This window comes from Watersipora subatra, chromosome 2 (assembly GCF_963576615.1).
Source record: "Watersipora subatra chromosome 2, tzWatSuba1.1, whole genome shotgun sequence".
Taxonomy (NCBI): Eukaryota; Metazoa; Bryozoa; class Gymnolaemata; order Cheilostomatida; family Watersiporidae; genus Watersipora; species Watersipora subatra.
This window is the reverse complement of record NC_088709.1, coordinates 44,186,337-44,212,171: the sequence shown is the minus strand read 5'-3', so window position 1 is coordinate 44,212,171 and position 25,835 is coordinate 44,186,337. Positions and strand designations below refer to the sequence as shown.

General features: G+C 35.2%; 1 protein-coding gene across 4 annotated transcripts; it reads left to right on the top strand.

Moving 5' to 3' along the window:
* Positions 1-359: 359 nt before the first annotated feature.
* LOC137386858 (putative hydroxypyruvate isomerase) lies at positions 360-25,826 on the top strand. 4 transcript variants are annotated; one of them, XM_068073037.1, is made up of 8 exons: positions 360-520; positions 5,643-5,870; positions 6,950-7,061; positions 10,416-10,597; positions 11,596-11,645; positions 14,228-14,297; positions 25,183-25,317; positions 25,396-25,826. In XM_068073037.1, exons 2-8 carry the CDS (start codon positions 5,675-5,677, stop codon positions 25,443-25,445), a joined length of 795 nt encoding a protein of 264 aa, XP_067929138.1. In that variant the 5' UTR covers positions 360-520; positions 5,643-5,674; the 3' UTR covers positions 25,446-25,826. The 4 variants fall into 4 exon arrangements, with proteins under 4 accessions (XP_067929138.1, XP_067929136.1, XP_067929135.1 ...); XM_068073035.1 differs by lacking the exons at positions 25,183-25,317; positions 25,396-25,826 and adding exons at positions 17,850-17,984; positions 18,073-18,625 and having other exon boundaries at positions 5,665-5,870; XM_068073034.1 differs by lacking the exons at positions 25,183-25,317; positions 25,396-25,826 and adding exons at positions 17,850-17,984; positions 18,073-18,625.
* The last annotated feature ends 9 nt before the right edge of the window (positions 25,827-25,835 follow it).

Sequence of the window (25,835 nt, the reverse complement as noted above, 5' to 3'; positions counted from 1 at the left end):
AAATTGATTAGTGCGCGTCGACCTAGAGTCCTAGACGGAAAAGTTTAACTAGGTTATATCGCTGCTAACTTATTTTCGGCGAGTTGACCAAAGTGGCATAGCTTTGAGGCGACTGATCTCATCGGATCGCAGAGTTTGCAGAGTAACAGGCGATCGGGTGCATACGTATTTATTATGGTCGGCTCCAACAACAAACATCTAATAAAAGCTAATATGAACCATTATTGATTGAACACATTTATATAGTTAATAGGCGTCCGTATAGTTAATTTCAATCAATGGGTTAGACAGAGTGGGTGGAGCTAATTTTGTGGGCGGGTGTGAAACGTCGTTTGTTACTGCTGTCTGTTGGAGCCATGTAAACGCATGCTAGGTTGAAACAGCGTAGGCTTTCATTAAATAAAATTTCATATAATGCTGAAAGTCACATGGCAGTCTAGTTGTTTTACTTGTTTGTGACAGTCATCGAAAGCTTTCGGTTTGCTTCTTTAGCATCTTCTCTATAACATCTTCTCTAATAGTAAGTTGGTTTTATTTGTAAAAGATGGGGTTGTAGTCATGGTTGGGCTGTAAAGATATTGAACTGTAGTTGCAAATAGTTTGTCATGCGTTAACAAAGATGGACGAGAAAGTATTTCGAGGTTTTAACAGGGTAGAAAGTGGTAAATTAAAAAAAAGTAAAGGGTTGCCTCACTAGATTATTAAGGATGCTGTTTAATTACATTGATTGATTTTGGTTTGGACGAAGTTTTTATCTGTATTTCGCTTTTAGGATTTGGCATAGTTTGGCATTGGGTTTAGATTGTTTGATAGGTGCTACAACTAATTTTTGCTCGAACTTTGGTCCAACTCTTAACCCAGGCCTCCTGTGTATTTCAAATGGCATGCAATATTCCGCTAACTTTAAAATGGTAGTTATCTTAGCACTACTGCAGTTTTGTGTGGAAGCACTGTATTTGTTGACTTTTAGTATTTTTTTTTGTAAGATTAACTAGACTGTATGCAGTATTTCTAATTAAGTTAGGCAGAAGCGTGGTATGGATTTTGTGTGTATAATGTTAGGGAAACAGTCCCAACATCGACAAGTCCGAACCTAGACAAGTCCCAATCTCGACAGAGGTTGGTCCGAATCTAGACAAAGGTTGGTCCGAACATCGACAAAGGCTGATGCAGTTTTACAATAATTTAATCTTCTACAAATAATACTTGTCCTTTTGCTGTTCTATCCCTACTTCAAAAAATAGAAATCAAAGCTACTCACTGAAGTTTAGATTTCAAATAAAACATTTTGCTAGCATAACAGTCAACCATATTTATTATTGTTACTTGTTTTAGCATTCGTTCTATATTTAGGTCGGGCAAAATATTGTTAGGCCTACATAAGCTGGGAAGTGCTGCATCAAATGGATCACAAGATATTTTTGCGAAAATAAATATTTTACCTATAAATCGCTCATTTACTATGAAAATAGTAGATAGTAAAATAGTAAAACTGCTGTCGAGATTGGGCCAATCGTTGTCGATATACAAACTCGTCGAGTTTCAAACCAGTCGAGGTTTGGACTATAAACCTAATGTTAAAAGAAGTGCGATCAAAAGCCAGTTAACCAAACTGTTTTTTAAATAATGAAGTAAAATTGTTTTGCTGTGAAAATATTGGTACAAGAAAAGGTTGGTGTCAATTTGTATAAAAGTAATTGTGTAGATGCTACTCATCGCATTGTTAACAGCCAGAAAGTTTAAAAGCGTAAATGAGGGTTATAGTGTCCACAAAATTTGTACGGTGTGAAGGAGTGCCACAATAGCAAGATCAGTCTATGGTAAGGAGTAATTCAGTCTGCATGTTGGGGCCATGGTTATATCTGACCACATACAGCTGGTCCTTTTTGATCATATTCTTAAAATTAGCAAGACACTTTGATGGCAGGATGTTCCAATGGGAATTGCCCAAAATGGTCTCATGGGCAGATATATATTTACAGAGTTTTTCACTAGCTTCAAGTCACACTGTCATATTACTAATTGTTGATTTTTAGTGTGTTGGCGTATGGACTGAAAACAAGGCAGGTTTCATAGTTTCACAGAACTAGCTGGCAAAATCTATCTCTTGTAACTGATTCACCTATTTAATCGGCATCCAATCTGAAATATAGTCCGATTAATAACTGACCTCAATCTATTGTCTGATATCAAATGTAATTAATGGTGCAATTCAACGTATTTTGTGTGATAAAATCAACTTAATTTTGATAACTATTGAATCAATGTAGAGTTATTTGACATAGTTAGCCTACTTGAACTAGCTCATTAGATTTTTTTTATATTATAATAAACGGTTTGCTTCATTGAAATCATAATACTCTTTTCGGATATGATCAAACCTCTATAGTTAAACCATTCAGAGATTGGCTTTGTAGGTCAAAACCTATGAAAACCAAAACCTCGTACAATATTTGCTCCAACATACAAAAGTTCCTTGTATATTGGAGCCAATATTTGTATATGGATGCATTGTGTTTTGCTCAATTTGTTCTTCGGTGCAAAAATTTCCTAAAAAATCTTTCAGCTCTTTACTTTTAACCAAATCTAAAAAGCTAAATGATATGCAAAAACTAAATATATACTTGTGTAATAGTCAATAAAAATATGTTTTTATTGTTTTATTATTGAGCTGTATCATTATTTTGTTATTGATTTGTAATCTCGAATGGCAGGACATAGGTAGGTAGAAGTCGCAGACAAGCCTCGAAGTTAGTCTACTTGAAATTACATTACTATTATTAGATTATTTTTTGTTTTTACATTTGATGTTTTTTTAAAATTCTTTTAATGTTTTTTAAATTTTATTTCCAATCATCGTGGTCAGCCATTCTACTTTCTTTTGTTTCAGACTAGTTTTGCATTTTTTCTGTTTTTCCTCCTCACATTGGTTGCTATATTACTTTTTGAAATAATTTATCCAGAGTTGTTCGCTCATGATTTATTGTTTTAATACTAGAAAAATCATTTCGTTATGTCACCAACATAATGACTTAGACTTGTCTTTTTTGGGATCCATGATTTTGAAGCTAAAAAGATAAGGTATAAAGCACTGTTTAACATTGTTCAAGTGACATGGAACTAAACCATGTAAAGGAGAACATCATACTGTAGATCCTCGTGTATAAGCTGAAATAACTGAAATTTTGTTTAAACGTTTGGGGTGCAGCTTATACACGCAGTCTAAAAATTATGTCTGTAAACTTCTCACTATATTTAGGATTAAAGTGCTGCCACATGAGAAACATAACTTTACATAAAAATATAAATGGAACTATACAAAAGAATTATATAAAATATTAATAACTTTACATAAGATTTTTATAATAATACCTATTATTACAATTTAAATTAACTGTGGAAATACGCAAAGGCAAAAAATAATTTATTCAATAATAAGACACTAGGAAATATCTGATACTTGTACTCTCGTAATGAGGTCATTAGTCTTGATCACTGTCATGTGACATCTCCAGCACTTGATTCCATCTGTTGGATACTTTTCGTTAATGCAAAAACTGCTGCAGCATTTTCGTTGATAGTTTTCTAAGCTACGTTCACAACTGTCAATTTAAACACAGCGTCGTATTTTGTATGGAAGTTTATTCAATTTTTAGTAATGGTAAATATGTCGACAGGAGGTACTCTTTTCGCCGTCTATTAAAAACTAAATTATATAATATATATATATGAATTATATTAGTAATAACACAGCTGTTTTGTTGATTTCCTGCATGTTTCGATATTGGCATAAGCAAGCCAATGGCACAGAGCACCAGCTGTATTTCTGACTCCCAAATAGATTTGGTGATGCAGGTCTGCTTTTGGAACTACTTGCTATAAAACATAATCAACAAGAACCTAAGAATGCTGATTATTTTAATGTTATTCACAAAAAATGTTTCTACAAAGTTGAGAATCGTCACCCTTGTATAATATCATTAGTTTTACCAGCCAAGGACAAAACTTTTGTACATGCTAGCCTCATGGTCTTTGCTGACCTTACAGCAGCTGTAAATACATGTAGTTGTCTGACATGCTCAATAGATTTGTTTTCTACAAGTCTAATCAACACCTAAGGAGTTAGGCCCATTTATGCTGACAACTATCTCCTATCAAATTTTGCATTTCATCAAGCAATTGATGACACGAAGCACTTGGTCTTGCCTAACTGTTCTCTTATTTGCTGTTTTGCTATATCATTCTCTACTGCACTGTGAAGAGAAGATACATGGCTGACAGATTGGGGTAAATGTGTAAGTCATCACATGAAATTTGCTGACTATTGATGACATTTCAATAAAACCAACAGTTTATAATACGCTTTTCTTTTTGACTAATACATGATGGGAGAACTAGTTAACCTTGATATAAGATAGCGTTCTCTGTTTGTTTCTTTTAGTTTAGCAGGTATCAAATTATAAAATAGTAATCAGCTGGTACTCGTGTGTATGAGAGTATGAGTCAATCTTAATATATAAGATGGCGTTCTGTTTTTGTACCTATTAGTGTAGTAAGTATCAAGTGGAGTCACTATAGTAATCAGCTGATAGTTTCTTACATTAAAAAAAACTATAGGATTATTTTTTACCCTTACGCTTCCTTTACTTTTTTCCATATTATTCATAGTAAGCCTACTAGAAGCAATACTGAACTGCATGACAAGCTAGAATTGAGAAAATATAGATATGGCTGATGATGTTGACATGAGCTATTGAACTTAACATTATTATCATATTCACTGTCAAAGATTCTTCGCTAATGGTTGTTGGTCTTTTTTGTAAGCAATAAAAACATATACATCTTGTTCATTGATTGATTATTAGCATACACTAATACTCTGGTGTAATAAATAGCTGCACAATTATTCCGAAATGCCAAAGGGTGGTCGATTGGCACAGGTAGTAGTGTCTACTAACTCAAAGGTCATGGGTTCAAATAAAGTTGAAAGCAATTTTTTTTGTAACTACTTAGCAAGGCTACTGCCAGACAAACATGGCTCTTATTATAGTAAATATTGTAGTGGTTCAGGCTAGTTTCATTAGTTCCATTTTACAGGGACATTCAGATCAAGTTCGTGATGCTGCTGTAAACTTCAACATAACTAAAGCTCAACTGACGACAAGCCCAACGCCACGACTAGCTATGCTATTGCGTATTATGGGCTTCATCACTCTTCCAGCTTTTTTCTTTTGCTCAACTAATTTTGTTGATGAAAATAAATCGCAAATCATAACTAGTTGTCTGCTTTTTTTATTGTTATCTAAAATCAAAAAAAATCTCAATACCATATTTTGTTATTAGTTATGTCATATTTTCCAATGTGCTCTGAACTTGCATGAACGCTTGACTAAGCCAATTTGGTTTGAACACCAAATAAACAGATTGGAAGGGTTCCTTATGTTTATAATAGCGGCCACAATCCAAACAATTGTCCGATCTTTCCTATCTTTGACCTGAAAATATAAACATAGAGTTAATCTATTTCAAAAAAGCTAAAACTCATTTGTAAAGGGAAGTTCTAGGCTTAGTATGTTTGCTTTTTATTGGCCATTGATCGTTAGGTATACATTCATTTTGAGTTCAACGCTTATTACTTTAAGATACTACCAAGGGACATTGTAGAACTGCAAGGATGCCTGCAAAATTCGCTGCCAACTTGAGCTGGATGTTCAAAGAACACGAGCTGCTGGCTGACAGATACAAGGCAGCTGCCGATGCAGGTTTCAAAGCTGTAGAGAGTGCAGACCTCACTGACTTGCCATTGGAAACTCTTGTCGCTGCCAAGGAAGCTGCTGGAGTAGAGCAGGTTCTTATGAACGGCTGGTCAGGTAGAGCATTTAGATTGATATATTTCAACCAATCTGTAGTTTTGGGGAGCTTCAATTTGAAACCTTTAAGCTAATTGATAGATTTAAAAGTGAGTTTTATTTCAGAGTTATTTAAAATCATAATGCTTGTGGCTAGATATTTTGTACCTAAATTGTCTTTCAAGTGACTGTTTACTTCTATTATTCTATATGTAATTGTACCGAATTGTCTATAAAAAAAAACTATGATTTTAAGCCACTGTTGATACATGAATGTCCCAACATAGGAGAAATTTGAGATTCAAGGGAAATTTCTCAAACACACAAGTACTAACAGACAGACACACGAACTGGCAAACAGACACATGGACTAACAGACAGACATGCACACTAACAGACAGACATGCACAATGACAAAGTTGGAGTTTTTAATAGAGATTTTTATTTTATTTACGGGCATTTATAATTGCTTGTTTCTATAGGAGGCATTTAGACAACCTTTTCTGTTATTGGTCACATTTCCACTCTTAATCGCTTTCATACTGTCTTATTTAATTTTACCTTAGCTCCGGGACAGCAGGTCAAAACAGAGTAAAACCTTTAGTAGAGTATAGAGATTATATCAAAATATCAACTAGTGTCTAAGTAGCTAAGAATCTTTTGCCTGAATAATAAGTTGGGTTAGCAAATAGAAGTTTTCTTCTCATATGATAAACCTAGCCAATTAGCTTCTTATTAAGTACTTACAAGGGAGGTAACTCCTCTAGGAAGTTCATGGTTTATCACTGATGCTTTTGTTGTTCATCTGTCGTCTGGGTTCAGACATCGCGTGTCGGTAAGTTGGTTTCTCTAGCTGTTAGGTTTAAGATACAACAAAGATTAAATCCTCTATAGTTTTTATTTTATATATGTTTGTGATATGATGTCTCTACGATTGGTAGCCTTCAGCCAAATAGGTTAGGGTCAGAAAGGTTTCATTTTTTGTCAGCTTCCCACCCACTAAACCGCATTTTCAGACTGACTTGGTGAATGTTGAGAAGATAATTTCAAAATCTATCGACTATTGCAATTTCTGATAACCCAATGATGGCTACCCGTAGGGGATATGGCAAAAGGAGATCGTGGCGTAGCTGCTGTACCAGGTAGAGAGGCTGCTTTTAGGGACTCTCTGGAGAAGTCTATTACTTACTGCAAGGCTCTTAAATGCTCAAGGTTGGTCACACTAAGTGGTTTGTTCTAGTCGTCTTAGTTGATTTCCCTATTTATTCAGTGTGGATAATAATTCAATATAACCATGCAATTTAAACCAAATCCAGTTTCAATTTACTGACTGCACATTTAGCATACAATAACAAGTGGCGCAATGGATGGGATAGCTCTATGGGCAGTGCTTTTTCATATGATCCTTCTTTCATTGAAGATAGAAGAATATGTTTGTGAGGAAAGTTTTCTTTTAAAGCTGTTTTGTTTAGTAGAGGAAAGTATAGATTTTTCTCCGTTTGATATGATTGTACATTATCAACAACAGCTAGTCACCATTGATTGTGATGGTCGCCAATGGTTCCTATCCATTGTTTGTCCTTGAAAATAACCTGTCAGTATGACTGGCAAGGAAATCTGATGAAAGCTTGTCAAATTGGGAGTTATCAGTCTTTGGGGAGTTATTTCAAATATACTACAGCTTTTGGTTTTGTTTTGGCTGGTTTAATACACTAATGGTAGTGACCAAAGATTTATCAAACTAAAGTTTCACCTACAATTATGTTGGTGCTGCTCGTGAAGATCATATATTAGCATTCGCTAGTCTGTTTGAGCAGCTGTGAACTTCGTTCATTTATTTAGTTTGTTTGAGTTGTAGTTCTGCTGTTGAACCTCATCAAACATTTAAAACTAGGACAAACACTCGAGCAAATAGTTTTTCCTTTTACTGTTTGATTTTGTAAACCCCAGAATGTATCTCAGACTATACACCAAACTGTATCTCAGACTATATCCTAGACTGTATCTCAGACTATATTCCAGACTATATCTCAGACTATACCCCAGACTGTATCTCGGACTATTCCCCAGACTGTATCTCAAACTATATCCCAGACTGTATCTCAAATTATATCCCAGACTGTATCTCAAGCTATACCCTAGACTGTATCTCAAACTATACCCCAGACTGTATCTTAGACTATATCCCAGACTGTATATCAAACTATACCCCAGATTGTATCTCAGACTATATCCCAGACTGTATCTCAGACTATTCCCCAGACTGTATCTCAAACTATACCCCAGACTGTATCTCGTAATCTGAGGTACACAAAAGCTAGTTTTACATACCAATTTCATTGAATGTAACATTTACTTGCCATAGAATTGGTCTGCTATTTTTTGCTACTAATTTGAGTAATGAACTTAGGCTACAGAGATTGAACTTGGGCTACTATGATTTTTAGCATATATTTGAAGACAGGCATTGACCGATTTTTTTAAATGGCATATCATAGCAGCCATCTTGACAATTCAAAGCTCATTCTGATGTCACAATGAATTGCCGTTTTTGACAAATTTTAGGGATCTCCTTTTTATCACATTACCAGTTTATCTGTTCATAGAAGTATAAAAAATTTGAAAATTTAAAGTGAGCTAATTTAAAAAGATTTGCTGTTCAATTGTGTTGTGGCAATGGATGTGTCTATTTGTTTATATATATATCTTTTTCACCAGTCGAACAACAAACACAGGTAGATTTTAGAGTTGTGTTCTTGTTGGTGCAGGGTTGTTTGTTTGTTTTATTTTACATTAACTCATAACATAACAAGATGATAGAAGAAGTAAAGTGCAATCATGGCTAATGTGTGCAGTGAAATGGCTATTAGACGCGCAGAGCCGGAGTTAACAGATGAGATTGTTAATGAAGAAAACATAGTTTTCTAAGCAATAGAAATTGGAACAAATCTATTCCAGAGAGTCCAGCAAGTACTGCTTCAAAGCAGCCCTAAAACCATAAGGATTATCAATTTTCCTTAGCCAAACTGGCAAGGAATTTCATGCTGATGACACACAATAGGCAACCCGTCTATGGCTACCAGTAAAGGAGGAGAGGTATAGGGAGATTCACTGAGTTTCCATATCGTGATGGCGTAGTGACAACTGGGTGAGCCAGTGCCGAAGTACTACATTGCATTGACAGGCAGGCCATGCTTTCATAGGGTTCTTATAGTAGAGGAAGGCAAGATCTAGGCGCAGACACGAGTACAAAGATGCTACTCACTAAGACTGTCTCCCAGGTTTAAAGATGGTGCTTCGCAGGTGTTTCGCTTCCAAACAGTGACAGAGCGTGTCGCTATGCTATCTCTGAATGGAAACTTCGTAATTAATAAACAAAATTTTTTAGAATGTCGACACGTTTTTGTTGAAGTACACCGCGTCCCACTTGGAGATTCTAAAGTTAGTTCATAAGCTCACCTGTTGGCACCTAAATGTCTGGTTGACTCATGATGATACAAAGTGCAAGCTACGGTCAATGTAATCAAATCATCAATTTTCGAAAGCGTCCATTTTAAACAGCATATTTGATTTATTTTTAAGTTACTGTCACTAGTGAGTTGCAATTAAGTTTAATAGCATAAATCGAATAGTCATCCAGTGATGTGACCCTATGGTTGCACGAAGGCTTCAAGATGTTCCTTCTAATATGACCACTTTTGCCTCTTCAAATTTATCACCAATATTTGCGTTCATTTTGTCATTTCCTTTGCGGCATTTCTCTTGTTCCTTCTTCATGCATTGTACTCAAACAGAAGTGTGTCACTACAGCGGAAATGTGCTAATATAGGAAAAGCAAAACAAGATTGAGTGGCAGTTGTCAATAACGTATAGAGACCGTAGAAACATCTGTCAGCAAACCCAAAGTCTAAACTATGAAAATATATACATTGTACTAGCTCCTATGGTGCAATACTGATTTTAGTAAATTTTTGAATAGCCTCAGAGTTGAAGGAAAATCGACAACCAAGTGAAGTACACTATTGTTTAGCATTCTAACTTTTCAATCACTCATAGATATCACTTTAAAGTTTTATTTTTTTATTTTTTCTAGGTTTATTTTATTACATTGCTTTCGCCTTTAGTAGTTAAGGATACTGGGTTGGCATTTTCAATGATTTACATTGAAATCACATCATAGAATACATAAAGACTATAAAAATTTAATTAAACACATGTATATTAAAATATTAATTTGTTCAAACAATTATAATATTATCAGATGTATTTGACAAAGCTTATTACTGTAGCTGTTTGACAGTGCTATTACTCAGAAAGGGTATACACAATCATACATTTGAAGTTTTCTGCCCATTATATAGTTTTCCCAGATTGTATCAACTGTCATTGCTATTCCATTTTGATATTGGATACTAGACTAGGTTTAGTATAAGTTAAGCCTAGTTATTTAACTGAGGAATAGGTTTGAATCATACTCGATTTCCTTCTTCATACCCTTTTGCAATTTTGATTGGAACATTTTATTCATGGTTTCAACTTCACCGATTTGTCTCATTTGTTTCGTAGGATGCATGTGATAGCAGGAAGGATAACGGAGGCACACTCTGAAGAGGAGATGAGGAAGGTGTATGTAGCGAATCTACGATACGCGAGTGCACGTCTCGCCGAGTTTAACATTCTAGCGTTGATTGAGCCGATAAACTCTAAAACTGCCATTCCTAACTACTTACTTGACACTGTTGATAAAGGTACGAAGCTTGCTTGTATCCTTGTACAATCGTACCTCAACATATGAGCTTAGTGCGTTATTGGACTGAGCTCGTATGTCAATTTACTCGTATCTCAAGGCACTGTTGCCTATATAAAATAACTAAATACAGATTAACCCGTTACCATACTATGAGAAAAACATATAAAACAGGATATTACGGTGAAAAAATATGTTTTTAACTTTCGAATTTAGTACCCACACTAACAAAGTAGTAAATAAATATTTAGTTGTTAAAATTTGCGATAAAATGTAACATATGTGCGCTACTGTAAGTTTTATCATCGAGACAGAGGTTGTAGCTAACGGCGGTCTGAGAAAAGCTTGACTGGAACACGTTTGGTGCACTACATTTTTGTGACGCTTCGTAACAGAAACAGTAGATTCAACTAGTATGAATTTAGCTTACTAGACACACTTAAAGCTAAGTTTTCATCTTTTACTCAACTTATTTTAATTTGGTCATCTTAATTTTTATTATGTTTCCGGTTTCGTTTTTTTTGCCTCACAGTCACTATAACTTTTAACCAACCTTTTGAAAAAACCTTTTTCAAAATGATTCAAGGATAAAGACCAAGTGATGCTTTTCTCAAAAACAGCCTCTTTGTCCATATAGCGGTCATCTAGAACCAGCTCGTATGCTCATATCTTAAAGATTACTCTCATCTCAAAGAAAGAAACTTGCTCAAAATGTTATTTGTATCACAATTTTCTCTTATGTTAGGGCACTCGCGTGTCGAGGTATGACTGTATACCCAGATTATCACACATATGGCTTACTTGTCAAGAATTATCTTATCTTCGATTTACTATATTAACTCATTTGGAGATAACTAATTTATACCTTTGCAGGGTGGAATGTGTTAAATAAAAATGTTAATTACTTTAAAAGTTTTTTACTGTATGGAATTTCCTACTTTTGTAAGCGATGTTTTGTGCCAGTAGACGACTTTTGTGATATGCTGTCTTTATTTTCAGCTATGAGCATCATTGACGAAGTTGGTCATCCTAACCTCAAAATGCAACTGGTGAGTAAATTTATATACCCTTGTGTAGATGAGAGCTGCAGACACATAGACATAGACACTTGGACTGTAGACATAGGTCATAGACATAGAGACTTAAACTGTAGACATAAGTCATATACATTTGGACTGTAGACATAGGCATATACATAGATCGCTTACACACAATGACTAGATCTTTTGCCCATATTCATATCTTGTTCTTAACATTGTGATACTAGGATCTGCCATCCTATTTATGTAAGTCTAACTTTGTAGTAGCATCTACAAAATAATGTTTTCCATTGCATGCCTAAAGAAAAAGAACAATAATATGGCAAGATAGAAATCAGGGACAATTGAATGTGTTGAATAATAGTGTTTAACCTTTGTTAAACAAAGGTGTTTTAAAAGTTGGTAATCTTATAGTATTGCTGAGGAGTTTGGGCAGTGAATTGAAGGTTGTAGTAACAGAAAGTTCATAAACTAAAACATACGATGGTGGGTGTAGTATGATAGTGTCACGGAATAGAAAACGATGTTTGTCATATATTGGGAAGGCTATATACAAATATTCTAGGCATAGTTTACGCAGGATTTTGAAAGCTGTAATAAAAATACAAAAACGAGCAAGTTTGTAAGGCAATATGTTCAAAGATTTAGTGATGTGATTGGTGGAAGTGCGGTAAGTCGTCGGAATACATAGCCTAATCGGTAGTACACGAGTCTTAGTGTGGATTTCTGTGGGAGTGGTTTCTGTAATCATATTGCACATCACGTCTCTGTAAACATTAGTGAGCTGTGAAGCAACTACTTTTCATCTTGTCACTTTTTAGTAGGAAATATTTTAAAAAGTTTTTTGTCATTCCGATGTCTTTATAGAACTTAGGCTATAATGAGCAATATATGGGTGGTCTTTTAGCTAGCCAATCTTCTTCAGTAGTTAAAAGATTTAGATTGCAGCCAAATTTTGTAGCATTTCACAATTCAATTCCTAGCCAATCAATTATGGAAGTTTCAAGTTTCCATTTCAGCCGGCTAACAGGTACTGAAACAGATTTTTCAATTTGTTGTTTAAGTATTTTCATCAGAATTATTGTGTGAGCTGCTGTGTATCCTACATGCATCTCATAAGCTGTTCAAAGGAGGCAACTCTAAGTTTGATATAATTGTCAGATCATGAAAAGTTCAGCTCTGTAATAATACTAGGTGTTACCTCCTCTTGTAGATATACCTCACAAGGGTGGAAAACTGTTGTGAGGTATATCTACACATACATATCTAAACATACATATTTTAGATGGGCATCTTTAAACTGCGTGCATTTAATACATTAAGACCACATCATCTGTTAGCCTTGGTACATTTAAATCACATTTCAGTCATGTAATGCAGCATGTGAATCATAGTACATTCATATTACATTCATATTCATAACGTTCATATTACGTCTCACATAAGCTACTCATATTCAGACCAGGTCACTGTTGGTTTACATCACATTCAGTTGTATCACATTCAGTTGTGTTACATTCAGTTGTGTCACATTTAGGTTGTGACATTTAGGCTGTTTCACATTTAGTTGTGTCACATTTAGGCTGTGTCACATTTAGGTGTGTCACATTTAGGCTGCTTGCACCTCAGGTTGTGTCACATTTAGACTGTGTCACATTTAGCTGTGTAACATTCAGGTTGTGTCGCATTTAGCTGCGTCACATTTAGGCTGTGTCACATTCAGGCTGTGTCACATTCAGACCAGGTCACAGTTAGTTCACATCACATTCAGTTGTGTCACATTTAGGTTGTGTGACATTTAGGCTGTGTCAAATTTAGGCTGTGTCACATTTAGTTGTGTCACATTCAGGTTGTGTCACATTTAGGCTGTGTCACATTTAGGTTGTGTCACATTTAGGTTGTGTCACATTTAGGTTGTGTCACATTTAGGCTGTGTCACATTTAGGTTGTGTCATATTTGGGATGTGTCACATTTGGGCTGTGTCACATTTAGGCTGTGTCACATCTAGGGTGTGTCACATTTAGGCTGTGTCACATTTAGGCTGTGTCACATTTAGGCTGTGTCACATTTAGCTGTGTCACATTTGGGCTGTGTCACATTTAGCTGTGTCACATTCAGCTGTCACATTCAGGCTGAGTGAAATTTAGGCTGTTTTGTATGTGGGTCACTGTTCATGACGATAACATTTCTCAGTGGCCATGGTGACACTTCATATGATCTCACTTTTCATGCCGCCAATTGTACTAAATATATTTATCTGATTAAATAAGGAATGGGAAATATATTTTCATCCCTGATTTTTGGATCAGATGCCTACAAATGTATTCTAAAGATTGGTTATAATTATTTTCGTAACCCCAAGTTTACAACATATTTCAGCTTTTTTGGGTGGACGTCTGATAGTGAGAAAGTGTCCAATCCTTACACCCTGTGTAGAAGCATTCATGCATTTGGTCTTGAATAGGTAATAAGGGCATTGCTCTTCGATGGTTTAAACTTACGTTGAAAAAATATAGGACAGTATAAATATACCGTATCAATGATTTGTGTTCTATCACAACTTTTAATCTCTAGACCATGTCTGTTTCAGGACCTCTATCACACTCAGATAATGCATGGAGATTTGACCGCAACCATAAAAAGGTGCCTGCCATACGTAGGTGAGTTCTGCTCTGTCTTGTGGAGTTGTCAGCTCCACAAGACTGATCGTGAGCACGCAATTACTCTATGTAGCAGTGTTACAGGTAAACGCATGACGCTCACATGGAACTTGAGGATTTCGTTTTTGAACTCGTTTTGTGAATCTCCCTTCCGCTCACTCGTTCTGTATTTGTGTTTCTTGTTACTTACAGTTACTTACTTGGTGGAGAGTAGGTCACTGTAAGTTTGCCAATATTTAACTGTGTTATAGCTTATTATACCATCGCACTTACAGGTGACCTAAGGAAGCAGAAGTAATAGTAGTTTCTGTTGGAACACTGTTTTGAATTGCTAGCTTAAAATGAGTTGTTTGCTCATGCAAAACACTTCCTAAGTCAATGCTGGCAATAATTGTATGGGGAGATAACTGGCTTCAAAACTGCTTTAAAATTTCTCTTATCAGTTGCACAGAGTGAGATAATATTATTTACCCTTTTTCACTTTTTTGTGTTGTCAATAGATCTATATGAAAGTCTCCAAATTTATTTTTGACTGGTAAAAACAGTCAGAAAACCGATAACTTGTTTGCAATGGCGTACAGCTGTACATATGCGTTGTACATAGTTGTACATCAAATGATATATGATCATCTGTACATTTTTAGATGTAACAACACATTTAAAACTCAAAGTGAAATTTTGACTGCAGTCACCCAAACTTGAGACCAAAAGTGTAAAATCATATTTTCCTTGCATTTTATTGCCAGGCGACATGACGGCTGCATACAAAATGTTAATAAAAATGATAAGCCGAGTTATTACTTTTAATGAATGAATATATTTAGCATAGGGCAATAAGTTATTATCAAAAAGCTAATAATACATTTATAGTACACACTGACGAGTTCTAAATATAACATCGACACATTGTGACCTATGACCTGTTCAAAGTTGTAATAATCCCTTAAACAAACCTGACATGCAGATAGGACTCTACTGTGGTCAAGATGACAGTTTGCACATACAAGAGTTTGCGTGGGCGTGAGTGGAGGTGAGGGAGTTGAGTGCGTCAGATAAAAGAAAGATAATGTTTCACAGGTTGACCTGTCTCCTGAGATAAGCTGGAGCCTACATTCCGGTATTATCAGATGTGAGCCGTAGCTTCACAATGGCGCTGGGATTACAATGCAAGCTCACATCGAAAGTGTAGCATGCTGCTTTCACATATTTGCTAGCTGTGCAACCCAGCGTTGCCCGGGTATTAAAAATCAGCTTATAAACAATGAGAGTTGCCTGCCACTCGCTATTAGCTTGGCATATTGCCAATGGATAATTTGAGTTAGCTTACTAATAAGAGCTATCTCATGACATTAAGCCATGACTGCGTCGTGGCCGAAAGCTGTAGCCTATTTGTTCCCATATAGTGACGTATATTGCCTAGCAAATATATCAAGCTCCTGTGGTTCAGTTAGCAAGGTGCCAGACTGGTGAACAGGAGTTACAGAGATCAAATCTTCTGCTTTATGGATTTTTTATTCCTGATTTTTAATAGCTATAGCTGGACATATACAGTGATGGACAGATGACCAACTTTAAAAAATAAAGATACAGGGTATATACCAATGTATATATTTATGTTTGTATTCATGTACATATACACTACCTTTACACTACACTACCTGCAACTGTTTATCAGCTGTTTTTATTACCCGAGTAACGCAGGGCACTCATCTGGTGAGGCCGTGAGACCAGATGGTAATAGTTCCGTGTGACGCGACGTCATTGTGCATATTTTAGCCAATGTAACTGCTACCTTTATTATTAATTATAATGCTCAGTTGAAGGCTTAGTCTAATGGGTGAGCACGATGCTACCAGATCTGGAGGTTCCGAGATCCAACCCGGTGCGAAGCAGATTTTTCAATACTCAAAATTTGTCACTATAACTCAACAGACGCTCACATTTATATAGATAGGGTATATACATGTATATATTCCAATACTCTAGTTATTTATATGTGTATATGTACATGAATATGTCATAAATTGTCTAGTTTTACTTGACTCTTAGAGTTATCCATGTTTCACTGTATATTATCACGATTGTTAAATAAAGTATAATAGAATATATCATGGTACTAATAAAGAATCACTTGGAATATATTTTCTTTAATTTTTCTGGAGGGTTCCAGTCACGCATATAAAACAATATAAGCCAAATAGTTGAGTTTTTTTTGTCGAGTATTTAGCCAACGTTTCTTTTTCCAAATCAGAATTTTGCTTTTTGGGTATACAGGATCATTATTAGGTAAAACCATATAAAAAATTGGCTAGTCACGGTACCGGATCTAGCCTTTGTATACACATAGGCTCTACTCATTCAATCAAGCAAATCAGCCTCATTCACAATTGTCGAGCTTATGAGCTCCTCTATCTAAAGGCGTTATGTCAATATCTTGCGCGACAATGCATTACGTGATGTCAAGAGACCTGATAGCCGTATCATGCGTATTGTCACTTTGATAGCGCGCTTGCCTATGGTCCACCTGATTGGTGCATTTTTGTTACTATATTTAGCCAAGATCACTATTCGCTCCTTGAAGAGTGCGCGACGTCACGTTACTATGGAATGTGTCAGGATTGCTGACTCAGTGACCAAACAGAGTATAGGTTGATTTGTAGTTTCTGATTCATGCTCATATGCTGACTGGAAGGATGTCCGATTAGTTTAAGATCGGGAGGCCACCCGATCTGTAAACTTTTGCACTTGTGACACCAAAAACATGGCGGGTATATAAGGAAAGTAGTCCGTTTGCATTGCAACAGCTGATCGAATATTCTTGTTGCAAGTACGTATGTACTTCAATTGAAAAGGGTTTCTCTCTGGCAAATTGGAAATGAATTAAGCGAACTACCAAACATTTTGACCTAATGTAGCCGATATTCATTGGAACATCCCTATAGGAGCGTTAAGGCTTACATATTTTAATTAAGAAGGCATAAATATTCTCAAAACATCAGGAATGGAGCTAACATTCTTGCAAGACGAGACTTAGTTGTTAATATGTGGCAGCAGAATTCTCTATGAAATTGCAGCAATGTACTGCAGGGCACCTCACATAATGCCAGTTAACAAGTGTTGGGCGCTGGGAGTTGAACCCTCTCTGACTAAAGTGGGATGACGTACCGCTGAGCTACATCGACAGCACTTTACAGCTTGTTAGCTGTTAACAAAAACGCAACCAAGGACATACATACATTGTGGAAAGTGACCTTTAACATCTTTTTTATTTGTTGTCACCGTTCTTATGATACAAAGAAACAGGTGGTACTGGAGGTTGACCTCCGGGTGGCAACCAAATAGCTCTCCGCCAAACTATATACCCATTTGGTTCTTTGCCTAGGAATATGAATTATCTCCTCTTTGCCCAGTCCTTGAAATGGAAGGTATTCTTATTTGCTGTCATCAGGTGAGTCAGCTAGCAGTTGAATGATGTATGCACGTAGCCCTCGTTTGCCATTTTGCAGGTGTAATTTTTTGAAGGAAGCATATCTTAGGCTTGGCTGATTACAGGTCATATACAAATATCTCAAATCCCAGACCGTCACGAGCCCGACAGCCCCGGTGAAGTAAACTACGCATATATCATTACTCTACTCGAGAGAGAGGGCTACGAAGGATACATCGGAGCTGAGTACACTCCAGCAGGTATGGTTTTAAACATGCTCAAAATAACTCTCAAAGTTTTACATAATCAATAATCTATAATAATCAGTCTTTGATGTTCCTTTTGCAGGTAGAACTAGTGATGGTCTGGCATGGGTGCATGCCTATTCTATGACGTAAGAGATCTTTGGAAACTTTTGTGAAGAGGCTGGTGTTTCTTTTGTTACTACAGCTGTCATTAAGGGATTTATGACGTTGTCGCTTTTCCATGCGCGTTTGATTAGCGCATTTAAAATTTTTTTACAATGAGCTTTTCATATCTGATCATTCAAGTGTCCTAACCCTCTTGTATTATCAATTAAACGATATGAATGCATAGTATTCCATTTTATCATTTCTATTATGTCAGAATGAATGTGAAATATTGTTACATTGATGCGCCTTTCATTTTCAAGGTCACAGCGTTCAAGCGCTATTATAGGCTATGCTGAGCGGAAACGTCTGCCCATACACTATTTAGTAAAGGTCCTCTTAGCTGTCTTTACCTCCCCATTTAATTAGATGTTTATTCTAAAAATCTTTTGTTTTATATACAAAAGTAGTGCTATAATATACATGCACACATGCATAATCCAACACGTGCATAATCCCAATACACGCACTTCGTGCATATTTACACCTTACTAGATAGCAGTTATTATTTGATGAAGTAGATAGAGGAAAGGGGAGGATTGGTATGCGAACCCGTGACATACCAGTGTGGTAGCAGCTGATAGATGTCATGTACCTAATATCACATCGCAATATCACATCCTAATATCACATCCTAACATGTTAATATTTTATTGGTATTGACATGCTTGAAGTTTGCATTACATTAATTTGAGATACTCATAGATGACTAGCATCTCAGGTGTGACGCAGGCTTATAAGAACCTGTTAGAAACGCTAAATTAACATTTTTACTACTATTCGTAGCTCTGTCAAGGTTCCATGTTACAATGTAAAGCCAGAACAATGAAGTTTTTTCGATGCATGTGGATTTGCATAAAATACAAATTTCTGTTTCCAACATTCTTATTAAATATAATAAACTGTATTTTTTTATTAGTTTTTCCAAATCTTTACACAAATTATTTTCATATTTACTCTGTGGTTCGTAAATTTCTGTGATACGTTGAAGCCTGGGCTCAAGATAATTCCTGGAATTGTTTTCCCACTGTTTTCTTAAGCCTAAATGAACTCTGCTGCATGGTTTCGCTTTGCTTTGCCCACTTTCCGTTACAAAATTAGGATTACAAAAATTTGGTCGCCTTAGGAATCAAGTTCTTAGTTGAATTTTGAAGTTTCAAGTAGTTTGTTTTCTATTCATTATTATTATTAACAATTATGCACACTCTATCAGACTGTTGTACTGCAATCATTACGTTTTTTTCAGTATTTTCTAAAACATCACTCTTTTGAAAGCAAGTAAAGAACTATTTACCCTACGTATTTGATTTAATTTTTCCATTGAGTTCTGCAAGTTTGGAGCATCAATACGGTTACTGCTAAAAAATAGTTGCGCTATTATAAGTACTTTCACAGTGGATGGAAAGTTGTTAGTACAGTAGAGGATCACAGGACCCACTCGTATATACAAGGGTAAGATTCAAAGTGTTAAACAAGAGTCCTGAATAAAGCCACACGACTTGCAATAGCTGATCTGTCGAAGCATGCTTTTTAATGTCGAGCATGATATGTCAAGCAGGACTATCCGCTGATGTAAACACCTGAGAGTTTGTGATAGCGTGAACAATGATATCACAGACAATCACAGATCTGTTGTGGGATTAACGCTGACATACTGTGATATGGTGTGATCCAGCCTTTGCAAGAAAACTTCAACTAGCTATATAGTAATTCCTGAAGAAAAATGTTTACTCGCAAGGCTCAAGTTGAGAAGGTATACACCCCCTCAGATACAACTGTTGATTTAATTGTTTTTAATAAATAGGACCAATGCGCATTTTTTAGTGATATGATTGTGGCTTTAGGTTTTTTTCGTAAATGGTATCATGTGTTGAAGTTAGTGGGAGTTTTGTTCTCAACAACACGTTACGTTTTTTGTTTGTGATAAAATCTTTAAAAATAAAAAGCTTGGATATGTAAACTTCTTGTTTATTCCAATAATAGATATGGAGGCTAATCTTTTCTGATCTTTCCCTAATTACTGTACTAATCCTGGTAATAACACCTAATTATTTTAAAAAACTAATAATAAATTAAGAGTATCAATTTCAAGTACCAGTTTGAAAAAAAGAGGCAAATCAATCTAATTATTGATTTCTTTATTATTATTATTGCTGTTCATTTTAAACAACAATAGTTACCTTGATCTGATTAACCACGAGTTTGAATACAAAGTGACAGCTTAATTATTGAATGCTTGATAACCACCGTTTTTTTTAAACAGCGATATCTATTTGCATGCTCCTCCATCACAGATTCAAAAGGAAATTTGATTACTTCCCAGCTAATAATGTAAACCACAAGCGAAGGAACTGCTATATAATGGTAATATAGTGTCACATGGTGTGCATAGCTTTTTACATTCAGAAAATTAGAGCTAGCTGAAATTTATCAGGATTGAGAACTGAATTTGCCTATACAACCATCTGACTAATAGATATATCCTTGTTTTGCATTAGTGGTAAGTATCTGAGAGATTGAGTCAGCATTATTGGAGATATAAGCATTGTTGATGCGGTATATTGATCATTCATACTCGTGGTTGCTCATTCTCACCTATGGGCCTCGGTTCAAGTCTTCAACACTGCTGTTCTTTTTCACTTACAACTATCTTACCTAACAGGTATGCGATATTACTCGACTGCTTGCACTATATCTATAGCACAGTGATGTTATGCTTCCTGTCTCCAAGACCAGTTGAGTGTCTAGACATCATTATGATTTTTATGTGTCTACTAGGAATATAATATTAATTGCGATATACTAATTGCACAATTATGTCTTAGATGTGAATTTTACCAATTATATAGTAATTACTTTTTATGATTATATTTACTTCAATATCAATCACAGACAGACCTAGAAATTAATGCAGGGTGATGTTAAAATACTTGAAAAGAATCGTTTTAATTTCTGATTATGTCACGCATTATTTGGGCGTATTTAGTAAAATTTTATCGCTGTTTTCTTTGTTTTGGTGTTGAAATAAAAGTTTTTAAATGTGCCATTATTTCCATATTTAAAAACAAATGTTCAGTTAATATTAAACTTAGCCTACTTTTGAGTTATTCCACTGTGTATCTGTATTCCACTGTGTGTCTGAAGAACTAGGTGACATGACAATAGAAGGAGAGGAGATTCATTTTCAAGATTGGTTATCTTAGAGAAAATGCTGCAAAAGGATTCGGTAATAATTCTGAAAGATTTTCAATCAGTAGATAGCTGGCTATAGACCTCTAATGAAAAGATTGCGTGTTTGTCACTGACCCGTTGTGACCACCTTGTGAACGATCATTAAAGCTTCACGAGAAAACTGCTTTTGACTAAAGGCCTCTGCCTCGTAACGATTATTGTAAAATTTGTAGAATTTCTGCTATCACACATCCTTCAGGTTGATTATCCCATTCATTGCTATTAAATGTATTATGAAGCAATCTTAGAAGGTTTCTGTATTTAAAGGTTGACTTGCAACAAAATTCACATTACAGTTATTTGGTATCAAAAGATTCACCATGTCTTACTCTGATGTGTTGTAGGTGCCAAATATGTGGAAATGTGATTACAAGCTTTTAAAAGCTAAAAGACGAAAAGCCGGCGTAGATTGGAATCTGTTTATTTCTCTGACGTAGTCATGAAATTTGGTTATAGTCTTGTCACGTGATGTTCTCCCGTGAATTGAAAGGGCAATAAAAAGCTCAATATAAAACTTATCGTAGCACTAGTTTATGACAAACACTTCGGGTTTTACCGAAGACCCCGTATCAAATACAGATGCTCCCTACTTTACAGTTTTGTTTCGGTTTGGACTAATCGTCAAGTCGTAATCTGATCGTGTGACCCAATACTTCATAAATAATTTCTGCAGCTCTTTTCGATTATCACAAGTGACCAACAGGCTCGTCATGATTATCAGACAAGGATATGTACTCCTTCAAGCTAGGGCTAAAAAATTAAACGAATTTTTATGGTAAGTTATAAGATATCACTGCTAAAAGTGACAGCATTACAATGACGATAAAACAGACGCGTAAGAACAATAGACATGGTTTTATTGAATGCGTGAAGTATATTTGTGAAAACATTTCGACGAATAAGGTTGCATGAAAGTGTAAACAGAAACCATCTCCTACAACTACGTCACATTTGAGCCGTTTTGGAAAGAGAATCCAAACTACGACGGTCTCGTGGGGCTGCGATTAACTGTTCGTTTTGAGCTTTTAAGAGCTTGTAATCACATTTCCACATATTTTGCACCTACAACACAACGGAGTAAAACATGGTGAATTTTTTGATACCAAATAACTGTAATGCGAATTTTGTTGCAAGTCAACCTTTAAGAAAACGTCACATAGATTTTAAAAATGGTATTCTCTTCCGTATACCCTTAAGGAAAGGAACTAAATGGGTATCCAGTGAGGAATAGCTATCCGTTTTTTCAAAAAAAATTTTAAGTTTGCTTCAGACAAATATTCATAAAAAATAATTAGCGAAACACATTCAGACTTACCAAGAGTTGTCTGCCCTTATGCTAGGTTTAACTTTAGGAGAAGACTAGAAATTCTCAATTTTGTGCCTTAACTTTAATGAACAATCGTTTATGATATAGTCAACAATTTTCCCAAATGCACTTTGAATTGCCAAAGAAAGGGTAAACCCTTTCTTTGGCAATTCAAAGAATTGAAATTCAAGTAGAAATTGGTAAGCAGGTAAACCCTTATGCTACCACCAGGCTACAGAGGGCCATGTCTGCCATATATCTTAGCATTATGTAGCAATGTGAGGCGCTTTCACTGACAGCTCGTGTGCTTAAATCGGAACCCATAAAAAGTATTAAAAAAACAGTCATTGAATGGTTTTCAATGTTTCTTTGAGAGGCATACACTTATCTACAGCAATTGAGGTCCACCCACCTCCATTACCTTATACTCCAGACTCCCTTATACTCCAGACTCCCTTATACACAGACCATCATAGCAACTTCCTCTAACCATTTGTTACATACAAAAATAAATAGTGACACTCATGAATTTCTAAGTCTTTGACTTGAACAAATTTGTGTTATAAACTCAGGCAGTCCATAAATTTTTAATCCAGGGGTTGTGACAAGTAGCTGCAAGTACTCTCTAAACTTGTCTAGCTGTCAGAATACATCTGTTCATGATTACTACTATCACTCAAAGCATGTGTAATTGTAGCAAAGTTAAGGTGCGGCTGCTCAAGCGACAGACTTTTTTTTCAATAAAGACGCTCATATTTAAAATCCAAAACCTGATTCAGACCAATCACGTTTTCATTTGTTCGACTTTTAAAGGAAAAATATTCAAATACATAGCTTGTCATTGGTTAAGATAGCTTGCATTGTAGGAAATATAAAATACAAATCTGTATTATCGTTATTTTTTGGTACAATATAACAATGGTTGAATGAACTTGTCATCTGCATTGCTCAGGTATGAATATAAATAATCTGATGTGAACAGACATGAACTAAATTGTATTTGAGTGATAAACGCTTGTCGTTTGTGATATTTGTTAGTGCGGTGGGCTTAGGTATTATTACTAGGATTAGTACAGTAATTAGAAAAGATCAGAAAAGATTAGCCTTCGTATCTTTATAGAGAACAATATCAGGATGGGGGGATACCTTTACTCTTCAAGTTGCGTAACATTCGCTGATCTTTAGCTCCTGGTTGTGAAACCTTGGTAACATATGAAACTAAACCATTTTTTTTGCATGAAATGTAGCCTTGATAAGATTTCGTTACATATGCTAGCCGTTACTCTCTTTATCATCATACTTTTGACTGCTTTAAAAAATTATTTTTAAAAACTTGTTAATTGAGATGCTTGCTTTATACTTTGGTGTTCATTCAATTTGGCATACTATTGCTGTAGGCACCAACCACATGCTTGTTATTGACAATGCCATTACTCCTTCATTGATATAGGAAGCTCTTGTTCTGCATCCACGCAAATGCAGTTTTTTCTGAGTACTCCAATAAAAGCTATTGTGGTGATCTATAATCTTGTGGGTCCATGTTCAATTCTCAGTTGCCGTTATTCTTTTTTGCCTGTCTTATGAGCAAAACAGTCCGTCTTTCTTGGTCACACTATACCATTAGCACATGTATTTGATATTTTTATAAAATTAATATTGGTTTTGAACTACCAACAGGCTATAGGATATATCTAAAAACCTGTCTTATGTTGTAACATCTATAAATGGTTGGTCCACATATCGAATTTGTAGCCGAGAAGGGAATAATATCGTATTACAGTAATAATACAGTATATTATTAACAATACGGTATTAAGATAGTATATTATTTATATCATGATAATAATATAGTATATTATTTATTCTTATAGATTCTTTTTTACTGTTATACATTGTATTTATTGTTGTGAACGAACACACCTTGTTTGCTACTGCAAGCTTGTTGCGTGGTGCAGTCGTCATGAAGACTGCATCAAGCAAGAAACCAAAAGTTGCTGAAAAAATAAATATAATTTTTTATTATTATTATAATTAGTATGCTGCATCACTGCTGTGTTGAGCGCTCATCCTTTTGTATTATTTACACACAAAAATGAGAAAATTATAAAAGAGTTTGATACTAAAATATAACTTCCATAGTCTTCTTTCTATATATACAAATACATATATACTTCTATTAAGCAGTCCATCACTATTTTTATACAAAAAATGTTTTACATATGGCGCCACAAAAAAAATAAATAAGTGAAGCGAAAGGTTTTGCCATAAACGCAAAACAAAAAATTATACAAGGAAGACATGAAACCACTAAGTTTATGTTTACATCATATCTCTTTCGACAAGAGATTAAAAAATTAGCAATACAATTTTTTGCTGAATTCTTTTGTATTAAAAGTTTATAGGTCAGTTCTATATAAAATTTCCATGATGCAACCTGTAAAAAATTTAGTCAGTAATTATTTGTAGGTTCTGTAACTTTTTGGTATACCTGTGAGTCTATTTTTATGCCAGGCTACATTCAAATTGCCCAAGTTCCAGCTCATCATGAACCGAACAGTGATGGAGAAATCAACTATTCTTACATCATTTCCTTATTAGAAAAGGAATTATACACAGGCTATATAGGAACAGAGTATACACCTTCAGGTTTGTATACACTAAAGGAAAGATAATTCCTGATAAATTTCACCATAGTGCATATGCTAATTAATACTAATTTTGCAGGTAACACTACTGATGGCCTGGCATGGCTTCACGCTTATACCAAGAACTGAGCAGACAACTTCCAAAATAGGCTTTGTAGGCATTTCATCTTCCCTGTAGAGATTGCGTAGTAGGCTTGCTGTGGTTTGTTTACATTCTTGCTTATTGTGGTTTGTTTACATACCTGCAGGGTACTTATTTTGCTAAGAAAATGCTTATTATAGTTAGTATTATGCTGCTTCAAATTACACATGATTGCCATGCTGGCTCTATTGTTTTGTCGAGTCGTTACTTTTGTAGAGACATATCAAAGCTCATAGAATTGTAACAATCAACACTGCTAAAATAACACTGCTTTTAAAATTTCAAATATTTTATATTTGTGCGGTTCAGTATAAAAATATAAATACTGCAACAATTTTGCAGCTAAATAAATATTCTGTAGAATACAATCTGTACTG

Excerpts from the sequence above, each read along its gene's own strand:
- LOC137386858 (XM_068073037.1), top strand. The coding sequence starts at position 5,675 with ATGCCTGCAAAATTCGCTGCCAACTTGAGCTGGATGTTCAAAGAACAC. Across the intron at positions 14,298-25,182 it reads AAGGTGCCTGCCATACGTAG|GCTACATTCAAATTGCCCAA; the intron begins GTGAGTTCTGCT and ends TTTTTATGCCAG. Across the intron at positions 25,318-25,395 it reads AACAGAGTATACACCTTCAG|GTAACACTACTGATGGCCTG; the intron begins GTTTGTATACAC and ends CTAATTTTGCAG.